Here is a 13059-nt window from a genome sequence, read left to right as displayed (position 1 = left end):
GTCGAAGGAGACCATATGTGCTCAAATTTTTGTGTCTCGAATATTTTTATTTCTAATTCTTCAAATAAATTTTTGTTTCAAACCTTGTTGCCCGTTCAAAATTTTGTATATAACCTTTTGTTTTAATTTTTTTTTTCTCAATTCTGCTTACAAATAGTTTGTATTTTTCATCTTTTTTAGAAAAAGTTGTGACTGGATGTTCCAAGATTGGATAAAAAACTCTTTGTTTTTTTCAAAATTTGTTCCAATTTTTGGCTTCCATTTGTTTTTGCCTTTTGAATTTTTCGTTTCAAATTTCTTGTGCGTCTTTTCTATTATGGGCAGGGGACGCGCGCACATGTCATGTGGAGGAATGATTTTCCACTGCAAAGTACCAAAAAAGGGGAAAACACACACACACACACTTGGTCCCTCGGGAGCTAATTTACAGTCAAAAGTAAATTAGCTGGCTCTTGATGCAGCGGGTTTGCTCCACCTAGTTGCTTTGATTTGTGGTGTTAGGAGACAAAGTTTTATCATGGTGCACTAAATTCCTCCCTTATGCCTTGATTTGAGAGGAAGAGATAAGATAAACCTTTTTGACGTGTTTGTACATGAACAGAAGACAAAATTTTCCGTGTTTGCACTTTTTTTTCAAATCAGTAATGTTCGAGTTTAAGAAAATTTTGTCCTAGGCATATAAATAATTGTTGGAGAAAAAGGCATGGGCAGAAGTGTACTTGGTACAAACCTGACTACCGAGGGAAATATGATGAACTTGAAAAGTGGAAATCCACGGGCTGTATTTCCGGCATCTAGCCCCATAAATCGTTAATATTCTCCAATTAATCTCTATTATTTTGTTTTAGCATCTTAATCAGTCCAATTAATCTCTCAAAGAAATCATGGTTAACTTCTTTTGTGAACTGTTTGCTTTTGTGCATCGTGCGAATGTGAATCATATGCACATGTTGACATGTAGTGAAAGAATAGTGACGGGTACAATAAATACATTTTTCTCTAAAGGCTGCTTAATAGCTGTTTTGGTTCCCAACGCTCAGAGGCTCGTTTTAGTCCTGAGCTATAAAAATGGAGACGTTGGTCAGATTTTCTGAGAGGTAAGGTAATTTCGATTGGTGGAGAAATCGATGTTGATGATTCAAATTTCTAATTAATTAGATTCAAACCCCTACAACCCTACAACCGCTATACTACTGCTCAGTTGTCAACCATGCACAACATGGTTGATCCCGCCACGAAAGCTTTTCCTGCAAGTGAATCGGAGAATACAAGCAAGAATGTGAAGAACAAAATCTGTAAATGCAGATATATATGAAGCAAAAGTGGAATAAAAGGTTAGAGCTCTTAGCACGAAAGGACTAATTGTCACAGTCGAGAAGAAAAAGAACAGGAGCCTGGATTACAATAAAATGACTTGTCGCCACAGTTATAATGAACGCTATTTCTCAATAGAAAACTAGATCTAAAACAAAATTCAAACTCTAATATGGTAGTGGCTACTAAATATATGCTCCTAGGGTAGTGGCTACTCAAATCATCCAGTCAATCAATTATCACAAATAGGTTGAGGCACATCTCAACTTATTCTCTTAGGCGTATCTCGATTGATGCTTAAATAGGGGGGAAGAGGAGGAGAATTTCTACAGGTAAATGACCTTTGTCCCATGAGGATGGCTTCTGGATGACCAAATGCAATTATGTGGGTCTGCGGATGATCTACAAGTATAGCTTTTCCTTCTTCTCAGTCTGTGCATGTTTCTTCTTATCGTTCTGTATGGAGAGATACTGATTTAGAAGAAGCTACTGGAAAGAAAAAAGACTGAGGCCTGGAACTTATAAGCAATTTTGATGTGAATTTTCCTCTTTCTTTCTTTGGCATCAATTGCTATTTATTCTCATGCTGTGTGCAAAATTGTAGTCCGTTCTCTCCTCTACTAGCCTGCTACGATCAAAATTTGAGGTTCTGAATATTGCAAACCATACTTTCACTGTTCTATGTTGTAGAGTTGAGTTAGTCCATTCACGTGTGGGATTACCAAAGCAGGTTATGTGCACCGTAAGAGTTCAACAAGATGGAATAATTAATAGCAACAATGGTAAGGTTTCTATCCGTGTCTAATATTCAATGGAACTGTTTTTCCCCTTTTAGCTACATATATGTTAATATGTCAATTATGAGTTGTCAATTTTACATTTGTTCATGATCAAGAAACTTTCATTTCCTATCCATGTCCAATATTCAATTTGTTTCTGGGATGGTTGTATTCAGCTCCTGATACTTGGGCTTGAAACCCGGTTTCCACGCATTGAGCCTTCTTAAGCAAAAGCATCAAGGCCAGGGCAGCATTCTCATTGCTCACTGCCTAGTATCCTCTGTTCAATTTCAGGAATTGGTAATCCAGAACTGCTGATGAGTATTCTGCACTCAATGGAAATACAATTAGCACGATAATTGCTGGATCGATTGAAAAAAAAAACCAAAGTGCTAAGGTAGTAGATATCTACAGTTGTGCTCGCATCTTATATCTCCGAGTTGTGTGGTCAGGTTGTTAAATTATTTTAACAGAAATATGGCCATATGTAATTAGCGTGAATAATTCTTATAATAAAAGGTCTATGTGTGATGGGTGCTAGACTAAAAGAATAAGAATTATGGGTTGAAAATACCCTCTCCCCTCCCTTTTAAGAAATGTACATGTGTGTGTTAACAGGTTTTTTTGATCCAAAGATCAAGGACTAGTTATGCACTAACCAGTGTGTTTTACTTAAAGGAAAGCAAATTGGATATGTTGTGCACACTACAAGATGGGTTGCATGCCCAGCCGCATGCATGCACAAGTAAATTAATCCTTTTGCTTTTGGTTGCTGGCTGCATGCTGTGATAGTGGCCGGTTGAGTGGAAGGTAATTAGCACTAGTGCTTGCTGTTACTACTACCAGATAAATTAATGGTTGTGCGCAGCTTCAAATTATGTGTCTTAATGCCTGGTATTAGGTGGCAAGTCATTTCTTTTGCTATATATATGTGTGTGTGTTCTCTTCCGGTTAGACACCGGTGACCGCTGCAAAGAACTCGACGCTATTAAGAGTACATTAGTTCTCTAATCATCAAGGGAATAAGAAAAAAGTAGAAGGAAGAGAGGAGAGAAATACTTCCAAGATGCAAGTAATAGCATGGCGGTGTAGTGTAGCACATGAATAGTTAAGCTGTGCGACGCACACATAAAAGACGTTTTAATTTGGTTGAATAAATTTGCGCTGATTCGATCTTGTAATGCTTCCGCGAGTTGTCTTTTAGTGCAGTCCTAATAGGACATTGATGATAGTTTCTATCCCTCTTAATTATCATGCCAACTAAGTAATTTGCTGATGTGGCAGTAGATTTATTATGGAGAGAGAAACCATTTCTTAGAGAGGAAACTAAGTCCTCACGCGCACCGATGGGCCAAGAAACCAGCGAATCTACATTGGGGAGACCCAAGTAGTTTCTTCTTACTTACTACCGGATCCTTTGCGCTTGCACCGCTGCTACCCATCACTCGAGCTCCTTTACATGATGCACAGAGGATCTGGTACTAGAAGGGAGAATGGTTGGTTGGATTTTTGTTTAGACTTTAGATAAAAAAATTGCTTGTGAAGGATGATTTCTTAATATAATATCTTAGACTATGGAAACTAGGTTGGTTTCTCCCATTGGAAGTGCCCTTATGTTAACACAGGCTGGGATGGGCTCTCATTTATTTGGAGCTAGCTAAGTGACTTTTAGATTTTTATTTGCTTGTTCACCGATTAGCAGCAAACTGCATAACTCACTGATGTTCTAAGTTCTAGACTAAAACTATCATTTTATTGCTTTTATAGGTAAGATGCTTTGGCTCTCCTGTACATCCTATGCATCACAAGCCTCAAGATAGTTTTGCTGAAAAGATGCGTGGACCATTAATAAATATGGACACGAATTGGGCTCCTTTTAATGTACTCTTTTAGCGAATAGAGCTGGCTAAGAGCTACATTGACTGCGCTGGCTAAGTTTGTTTAAATAACCACATTAGAATTTTAACCACATTAGAGTTTTCAAATGCCGAGTATGATTCATGTTTGTAAATGAAGTGTGGACAAGTTTATATATATGTGGACCTTTACTCTGAGGAGGCACAAGACCTTCAATTGAGTTTAGTGTAAAGACTTGGAAATTATATCTGTGAAAATTATGTTTGTATGTTTGAAAGTGTCTTTAAAGTGTGGCATGTATTGCGTATTATTGTTTATGGATACAACATATTTATGGTTTTGAGGACCGTAGAGTTATACAACATATAATTATTCTCTGATATTGTTATACAATATCTTCTTTATCTGGTTGAGAGGTTTTAGTTGTTTGCAATTGCAAATCATCTTTTTTATTTGATTTACACTATCAAATTAAACCATAATGTTAGCATGAGCACCGGTATCTACCGGTATTTGTATAATTCATCCACTCAAGACTATCTAGATGATACATTATTTTTGAAAACAATAAAATAGAACTCTCTACTAACATTAGGCTAACATTGCCAGTAAATTTTGAGCGAAATTCGTAATTGAGATTACCTTTTTATGTACTGCCCCGCAAACTTTGACGCAGTAAAATTGGGTGCGCGTCTGATTTATCTACTGCCACGCTGCCCGATCACCGTCAGGAAAAAAAAACCGCAAAACCACCCTGACCGTCTCCTCTTTGCTTCTCCAAAGGGTCGTGGGCTCGTGGCCTCGCGCCAGCCAACCACGCTCTTCCCTACCCGGCTCGGAAACGAAAAGATCGAACGAATAGGGCCCACTTGTCAGTGAGTGATCCGACCCACCCACCCCATCTTCCCGGAGAGAGCGGAGCCCGAGTCACCACCGTCCAAGCTCACACTCTCGCCTCCTCTCCACCGCCGCTTCACCCCTCCTCTCTCTCCCACAACTGACAACCCTAACCCTCGCCGGCGATGCTCTCGACGGCGGCGGCGCCCTCGACCTCCATCGCCGCCGCGCTCCCCTCCTCCCGCGCGCGCCGCCGGCGCTCCCGCGGCGTCCTCGTCGCCGTCGCGGCGGGGGCGGGGGAGGGAGGTGCGGAGCGGTTCGCCACCAGCAGCTCCATCACCGATTACCTCCGGTACCGCCGCCCCGACGGCGGTGGTGCCGGAGGAAGGGGAGGAGTCGCCGGCGGGGAGCTGCAGACGGCGGTGGTCCGCTTCGAGAAGCGCTTCCCGTGGTCGCTCCTCCACCCCTTCCTGCACGTGAGTTTCCTGTTGTCACGCCATTGTTGCCTGCTTGCTTCCGTAGACATGGGAATTGGATATGTGGACACGAGATACACCAGAAATGCACAAAATGTCCAGACGCTTTTGTCTTTTGCAACATCTAAATTATACTGCTCTACTTGATCGAGTTCACCGTCTAAACTAATTTAGCTTACTTAAAATATGCATTTACTATGTTCCCCTTTTAATTCAACTGAATTGCAGTTAGGTGGAATGAAATGGGTACTATTTGTCTAGCTTTTTTTCTTAAGTTTGTTTTATTCCCATTTGCTATAGAAAAAATTCTGGTACCAAAAGAATTTGGTAGAGGCAAAACATTGTGAATTATAGAAGTTGTGCTGAAATATTTTATGGGCTTTCCCTGGTTTCTGATTAACTGTCAACTCCTCTTATTCCGCAGGTTGATTTGGTTTCTACAGTCCACATTGCCGATAAAGAGTATGCTTTTTGGCTCTGTTTCTTGTTTAAACATGATTTTCTGATTTTCTCATGTTTCGTAGTTGCTGTCATGTTGATGGTTCACTTGTTCAATGATCCCTGCACCTGTTTCCTTACATCATTATCTTGCAACCAACTGAATTAGCTGAGATCTCCCTCTTTTTTTCCTTCTTCAGATACTTTGATAGGCTGCAGCAAGAGCTTGGACGTTATGATTGTGTCCTGTATGAAATGGTTATGAGTCGGGATAATTTGAACAATCCGAAAGGTCCAATGGCTGCTAAGAAGATGAAATCTTCACGTAGAGGATTCAGTATTCTTGGCTTCATACAGAAGCAAATGGCTCGGATCCTTTCACTGGATTATCAGTTAGACTGTCTTGATTATGGCAATGAGAAATGGCAACATGCTGACCTTGACTATGAAACATTCAAGCAGCTTCAGGTGATAGTTTTATCTAGTCATGTCGTTATTGTTTTGCTTATTGAAATGTTTGCTCACAAAATTAGTGACAAAACTAGTGTTGCATAGTAACTACCTCTGCTTCTGTTATTACTGTTTCGCTTGTCATACTGGAATGAGAACTGTTTACCATGCATGTTTCTCTTATTTGGAAATTTACGTGTACAGTTTTCTACTTGTATTTCCATGGCCATTTTTTATTAGAATGTTTCTTAATTTCAATGCCTTCTTTGTCTTCCAGAGCGAAAGAGGTGAAAGTATCCTCACATTTGCAGTAGACATGACACTGAAATCAACCAAAGCCTTGGTGCAACCAACTAACATGCCAGATGGTCTTGACTTTTGGAGATCAAAGTTACTCTGGGCCTCACGTGTGCTACCAATGCCACTTGTTGGACTACTCGTCATCACTGGGCTTTGTTTGCCAGTAGAGAACCAAGATGGATTTCCTGAGCTGGAGGCATTGTCTAAGCTAGATTTTGGAGCTGCACTGAAGATTTTCTTGGCAAAGCAACTGACATCTGAGTGAGTACTCTGAATCCAGACAGGTGAAATAAGTGTAAGTGAAGTATGAACTAATTGTTTTTTGTTTTATTAAAGATTCACAGCTGTGACATCTCCTGTTGAGGAAAAGTCAGTTATCATTGGGGAGAGGAACAGAGTTGCCACTGAGAAGATAAAGGAAGCAATAAACCGCGGGTACAAGAGAATAGCAGTTCTTTATGGTGGTGGACATATGCCAGACCTGGGAAGACGCCTTGGAGAAGAGCTCGATATGGTCCCAGCTGATGTGCAGTGGGTTACAGCATGGTCAATAAGGAGCCGAGAGCTAGAAAGCAAATCCCTCCCATTCTTGAAGACACTGGCAGAGGCTTCAGGCTGGCCTTTGAATAGATATGAGACACTTGCTCTGCTCATCTTTTCTTCAGTGCTTGCGGTGGATCTTTGGTTCTGGGAGCTCTTCTTTGGTACTGCTGTGAACTGGGCATCACTGGCTGGTTCCTGGATTGACCAGCTTGATGGTTCATTTTGACCAAGAACTGGGAATGGGGATAAACATAAACCTAGAGCCATACTACTTTACAAATGTCAATGTAAAGAAAATAGTATTCATTTTTGTTTCGATTTCTTCCAGTTATCGCTGGAATGCAGAAACGCACCATGTAGATAAAACATGTCATTGCCATCAAATTTGAAATGAGATTGGTGGTACAGATGATACACTTTGTTTAGTTTTCATGGTGAATTTTGCTGAATGATATTTGAATCAGCAGATACATATAGTTTACTGGTACGGTAAACTCGTCATTTTATTTATTTCATACTTCATATCATGTCATACAGGGTGATCATGAGCAGGGGTAGAGTACAAGTAGTGTAGATGTTACAATACGATATCATGCTTGGAACATTGCCAGACCTTGTCCTTGCATATGTTGAATGTCTTTCTGCTCCTAGTTAGATGATATCACTGACGCGATGTCATCCACAGGCCCGCGCAGCTGGTTCTGCCCCAGAGCAGCAGCACAGGCACCCACAAATGCTGCGTTGATGTAAGTTGCCGGCTCAGAGTGTGTGGAATCCCCCCTGTTGTCAGGGAACTGGTCATTCCCATCAGGTCCGCCAACGATGGCACCGACATGGACGTTCGGGTTCGGGCTGCTTGTTGGGAACCATGAAGAGAACCCCTCATTGCAGGTGACCTTCCTTGGCAGAGCCTTGATCGACGGGATCGATGCGCCACGGTGGTGGATGCGCCTTGGGAACTTAGAGCTGTAGCCAGCCATGTAGGACATGCCCATTGGATTGTCCCCCAGGATGTAATCCACCTGAAGACCGCAAAGCAGCGTGTCGGATATTGTACAGTGCAATCCGGCAAAAAACCTGAAAACATGCGGGAATACGAAGTACCAGTGTTGCATACCTGTGATGCTGCAAATGAACTGATCTGATCTGGAGAGAAACTTGCTCCACTGCACCGGACTGCACCGGTGCCCGAAGAACTCAGGGTCTTTGAGTAGATCGACAGAAGCAGGGCTGCAGTCGTTGTGTACTGCATATTGACTGAATCGCTTGTAAACAGAAGCCCTCCTGCAGTCACAAATAGAGGGTAATCTGTCTAGTTTCAGCCTATCAGATCATACAAACTTGATTCATACCAGGAGTTGTGCGTATCTGCGTGTTGCCACTGTTGGGCATCACAGCACAGACATAGGAGTCCAGGCCCCTCTTGTAGCCTTCCAGCTCTGTCCTTCCAGCCAAGTACTCCTGAAATGGGACATTGTGATGAACTTGATGCGAATATCTTTCGATATTTGAAGCTACTTACTACTGAGCGATCAATTGGAAATGTGATGAGTGACCTGTGTTGCAAGCATTTGAGCTCCAGGATACTTGTTGTCCCAGCTGAACATGTTTGAACTACCACCCTGGTTGTTCTGCAGGAAGTCGAGGTATTTGCTGTCCCTTGTTGCCCGGTAGAGCCATGCCGAGGCCCATTGGAGCTCATCCTGGTAGATGAAAAAAAATTACCGTTAATCAGTAGGTAGAAAGAACTTGTACCACTGTTTTTGTACATAAAATGTGTGTTCATGATTCACAGTGTACATAATACCAATCTGATGTTTAATCACCTGAAAGCCCGAGTAGGAGCAGTAGAACGGGCAGGAGGACTGGAACGATCCCCTGTAGTTGTTGGCGAAGTCGAAGAGCTGATATATATGTTGTCACAAGAGTAAAAACAGTTACCATCCACAGAAAAACATTAAAAGGAATTTGAACTTTTTTTAAGAGATTCTACAATTCTTTTTGTTAGACGAACTAGATTCTGAAATGTAGTAGAAATAGACTAGAGAATAAAGTTTGTAAATTTTAAAAACGTCACAAGGGACCGGCTGGAACAGAAGGCCTGAGCTGAATTGAAGAAAAAAAACAGTGCAGATAAAAGAAAAAGGTAAAATTTCTTTTTTACTGGACGCCGTGCAGAGTTGTTACCGGATTTCATCGAAGTTTGGAGATTTTGTTGCGTTGGTTATTTGGAGCATGACACTCCGTACACGCAAAGTGTTGCTCGGTTGTTGCGCAAAACTTTGTTACTCCGTACTTTCGTTAAGCACGGCAAAATCAGGTGAAACAAAAAATCGTGCTGCAAAAATTCAGATGCTATGCATACGCGTCGTGCATTCGTGCATGCATGGAAAAAAAGAGATGAGACATGACGACGTACGGATCTGGACGCGGCGAGGAGCTGCGTGGCGAAGCCCTTGTCCCTGTCGTCCCTGAACACGAGGTACGCGGCGGCGAGCGCCGCCGCGGCCTCGCCGGCGGCCTCGGACCCCGGCGAGCTCTCAGTGATCTTGTAGAGCGTCCTCGGCGTGTCCATGTCCTCCGGCCGCTCCCAGCACTGGTGGTCGGCGTTGCCGTCGCCGACCTGGGTGTAGAGGGTGGTCGGCGAGGTGTGGGCGCGGAGAAGGAAGTCGGCGCCCCACCGGACCGCCGACCGGAGGTACCGGAGCTGGCCCGCCGCTGCCACCTCGTCGCGGTACTCGACGGCGCTCCAGCTCAGCAGGGTCACGCTGAACGCCATCGGGAAGCCGAACTTCACGTTGTCGCCGGCGTCGTAGTAGCCGCCCGTCAAGTTCACCTGAACAACAAACAACGATGATTGAACTTAGTTTATGTATGGGAAATGTTGCATGTAACATTTTACGATCCTTCCAAAATCTAAAACAAAAAAACAACGTCATAATGCTGAATCAACCAATATATATGAGTGATCAAAAGTTAACTCGTTAATTACGTTCTCGGCTTGGCCGTCGTTGAGCGCCGAGTCGCCGCGCCACTTGACCCTGTGGTTCGCCGGCAGCCGCCCCGACCGCTGCCCCTCGAAGAACAGGATGGACTTGGCCAGCGCGCTGTGGTAGTTCGGCGGCGAGCTCAGGCGGCGGCAACCGGCGCCGACGCCGGCGGCGCCATCGTTATCAGCAGCGAGCCCTACACCAGCGCACATCATCAGTGCCATCATCAGCACCCACACCTTCGCCGCCATGCTAACCATGAATACAAGCTTGATGCCTTTGATCCTTCGACAGACTGAGACTGTATATGTGTGTACGTGTTTCTCTAGCTTGTTCTTCTTCAACCGTGTTGCAAATTGCCATGGCTAGGGCAGTGTATTTATAGTGAAGAGATGCCAACAAGAGCCTTGTGTTCTGCAGGAGCTGTAGCAAAGCAAAGAGTGTGGCACTCGTCAACCATAGATTGTGTGCCCTAGCTGAACGGCTGATGATCCTCGACTCACAGTTAGGCCCACACGCCCAATGGCCCATGCCCGGCCTTGCACCGATCTACCAAGGAAAGTTAGGCCAAGCAATGGATCATTGTGATATGCATACCAAAAGCTTTAGGTTTAGCTGCTTGTGTAAGAAAAAAAATGATGGTCGCGAGATTACGTCACTGCCCATTCCCTGGCATGATCAGCATCATCTCCCATGCACATGCATGTGAAGCTAACAAGGCATCGGTGGGCTTGCTTTGCTCATGGAGATTTTGCTTGATACCATATCGCATTTCCTTTCTTGCCCAACAAGTGTATCATTGGCTTGGTGGAGCAAGGGATGAGCTTGCAGGTTTTGGGAAGGCCATCCTGTGGCGTATAGGATGCAGCGTGTGGCGTCGTCTGTGATGATTCGTAATAACAAACTGTAACAGCATTCACTTATCCGTGAGCATATATAAGAATTAAAATTCACGTGAAAGTGCTATTTCGTTTTTGACAGGAATCGAGTTTTTTCTTTTTGAAACAAAAAAGATATGAAATCAAACAGCAGAGATAAACAAAATATAGACGAACGCAGTAAAAATTGCTTCCAAATCTTGAGGGGGCGACGACCAGAGTTTACTGTTTCCTGACCTTTGCAACTTCTCCGTATAGAGTTACATGCAAAAACCTTCCCTGCATAGAGTTCACTGTATAAATCCTGATATAGTGTAACTGCACAATTTCTCTAAATAATCACGTACAATCATGTACAATGCTCACTGAAATGGTGGAATGAAATGGATATTATTATTAATCGAAAAATACAGGAAAGAAGAGTATTTCTATGTGCCAGATTTAGCCAATTTCTGCATCTTGCGTTCACGTGCTCATCACATTACGCTCTGCGCAGATCTACACGTCGAAACGTGATGAGAAAGGATGGCTCTTTAGGGCTTCCTGTTCATGATCTGCTTTCTTGCTACATGCATATACGGAGGAGTTATCTCGTAACACATGCAGGTCATAAAACCTAGGTAACTCAGGTCTACACAGTCCACTCAGGCATGCATGAGTGTAATTGGAAAGGTAGCCTGCCCAACATACTGAAACAGGCCTATTGGCGTCTGCATCCGTTTTATAAGCATTTAAAATCCACAAGTTCTAGAGGGACAGAGATCACAAATGCGACGGTCGATCACCTTATGCAAACCATCAAACAGTTCAGGATCTCAAGTATTTAAAAAAAAAATTCTCGCCGCAGCGTTTTAACAAGCATGAGCATCTGTTTCCAAAACATTTGGCTGCTTATTTGTTCAGTTATTTGAGTTGCAAGAATTTAAGCAAGAATTTGTGACCATTATGATTTATGATTTGCTTGTGCAATAGAACAAGAAACAACTGTTTGGACTACTGGAGATGATCTATGGCCATCAGAAATGAAAGATCGAAGTACTGTTCTGGTTTCCTCATCTCTGCAAAATTTCAGAGCTTGAATATCTTGAGTAGCTGCAAACGTGCATGCATGCCGCCGTGTCTGAAAACGAAATTCAACAAGAATACAAGGCAACATTATGGGGCATGCATGGTCGCTGGCTTGGCAGCATTGCACCCAAGTCAGCTGCAGCTCCATACTTCTGTAGCAAGTGAAACAAAACGAGGCAAGCAATTCAGATTGGCGATGTCGATTCACAGGCACTACGGGAAACCTCAAAGTCGCCGAGTGTAATTACTTCGCCGAGTGCATTTTTTCGGGCACTCGGCGAAGGACCGTTTTGCCGAGTGTAACATCAAAAACACTCGGCAAAAATAAAACACTCGGCGAACGACCAGTTTGCCGAGTGCCACCCAAAAAACACTCGGCAAACACCCAGGAGGCACTCGGCAAAGTTTGACACTCGGCAAAGTTTGACACTCGGCAAACTGACGCCCACGTGACTTCCCCGTGCCGCCGCCGGCGGCCCTCCGTGACGGACGTTAGTCTTTGCCGAGTGTCAATGGAGGGCAATATATTCTTTGACCTGTTTGCTATATTTAATCAATTAATTTCATTTAGAGTAATTTTTTGATTTAAGTCAAATTTGAACTGCAGGTGGTTGGAATAATGGAATAATATGAGTGGAAAAATCATATTCATGTTAGTGAGTCCAAATTGAGGTCTCACCCAGAAAATGAAAAGAAATTTCGAACATTTTGCTAAGGAAACACGACTACGAACATGTGGCCAAATGATTGTTTAATTCTCAAAAATACAAACGAAGTTTGAAAATCATGAGATTTTGCAAGATGCTATGATTTTGTATGCAGAGGCTGTGGTAAAAAATTGACAAGGTTTCGCACAAGTTTTGACATATGATGTTTAGAATTCGAAGCATCTCCGGAGAGGATTCGTAGAAGTTGAAAGGATCCGGTAAGATTTGAGATGGATCGATAAATGTAATTCTCATTGAGTCCAAATTTTTTTATAGGCTATAGAGAACATAGATTGGTTCATGTCAAATTTTGGGAAATTTTCAGATCCGTTTGGTAATTTTTATTCATTAATTGCACGTATATGAATTTAATAGATATAAATTAAATATGAGCTATAAATCCATGAAATAATGGAACAATA

General features: G+C 42.8%; 2 protein-coding genes across 2 annotated transcripts; one reads left to right on the top strand and one right to left on the bottom strand.

Annotated features, from left to right (window-relative positions):
- The first annotated feature begins 4870 nt into the window (after nt 1-4870).
- On the top strand, nt 4871-7419 carry LOC117862083 (uncharacterized). The gene is made up of 5 exons (XM_034745596.2): nt 4871-5263; nt 5688-5725; nt 5902-6169; nt 6429-6712; nt 6788-7419. Exons 1-5 carry the CDS (start codon nt 4973-4975, stop codon nt 7218-7220), a joined length of 1314 nt encoding a protein of 437 aa, XP_034601487.1. The 5' UTR covers nt 4871-4972; the 3' UTR covers nt 7221-7419.
- A 52-nt stretch (nt 7420-7471) lies between these two features.
- Nucleotides 7472-10339, bottom strand: LOC117862082 (endoglucanase 20). The gene is made up of 7 exons (XM_034745595.2): nt 9987-10339; nt 9414-9830; nt 8821-8898; nt 8551-8697; nt 8347-8455; nt 8112-8278; nt 7472-8016 (listed from the first exon to the last, which is right to left on the bottom strand). Exons 1-7 carry the CDS (start codon nt 10242-10244, stop codon nt 7642-7644), a joined length of 1551 nt encoding a protein of 516 aa, XP_034601486.1. The 5' UTR covers nt 10245-10339; the 3' UTR covers nt 7472-7641.
- Between the last annotated feature and the right edge of the window lie 2720 nt (nt 10340-13059).

Source organism: Setaria viridis, chromosome 6 (genome assembly GCF_005286985.2).
Source record: "Setaria viridis chromosome 6, Setaria_viridis_v4.0, whole genome shotgun sequence".
Lineage (NCBI taxonomy): Eukaryota > Viridiplantae > Streptophyta > Magnoliopsida > Poales > Poaceae > Setaria > Setaria viridis.
The sequence above is the reverse complement of the archived record's forward strand: the minus strand, read 5'-3'. Positions and strand labels throughout refer to the sequence as shown.

What these genes read in the sequence shown, in the direction of transcription:
- LOC117862082 (XM_034745595.2), bottom strand. Translation starts at nt 10,244, where the DNA reads ATGGTTAGCATGGCGGCGAAGGTGTGGGTGCTGATGATGGCACTGATG. An exon ending in ACGACGGCCAAGCCGAGAAC is followed by an intron (nt 9,831 to 9,986) that starts GTAATTAACGAG and finishes TTTGTTGTTCAG; the next exon opens with GTGAACTTGACGGGCGGCTA. An exon ending in TCCTCGCCGCGTCCAGATCC is followed by an intron (nt 8,899 to 9,413) that starts GTACGTCGTCAT and finishes CATATATATCAG; the next exon opens with CTCTTCGACTTCGCCAACAA.
- LOC117862083 (XM_034745596.2), top strand. Translation starts at nt 4,973, where the DNA reads ATGCTCTCGACGGCGGCGGCGCCCTCGACCTCCATCGCCGCCGCGCTC. An exon ending in TCCTCCACCCCTTCCTGCAC is followed by an intron (nt 5,264 to 5,687) that starts GTGAGTTTCCTG and finishes CTTATTCCGCAG; the next exon opens with GTTGATTTGGTTTCTACAGT. An exon ending in GCAAAGCAACTGACATCTGA is followed by an intron (nt 6,713 to 6,787) that starts GTGAGTACTCTG and finishes GTTTTATTAAAG; the next exon opens with ATTCACAGCTGTGACATCTC.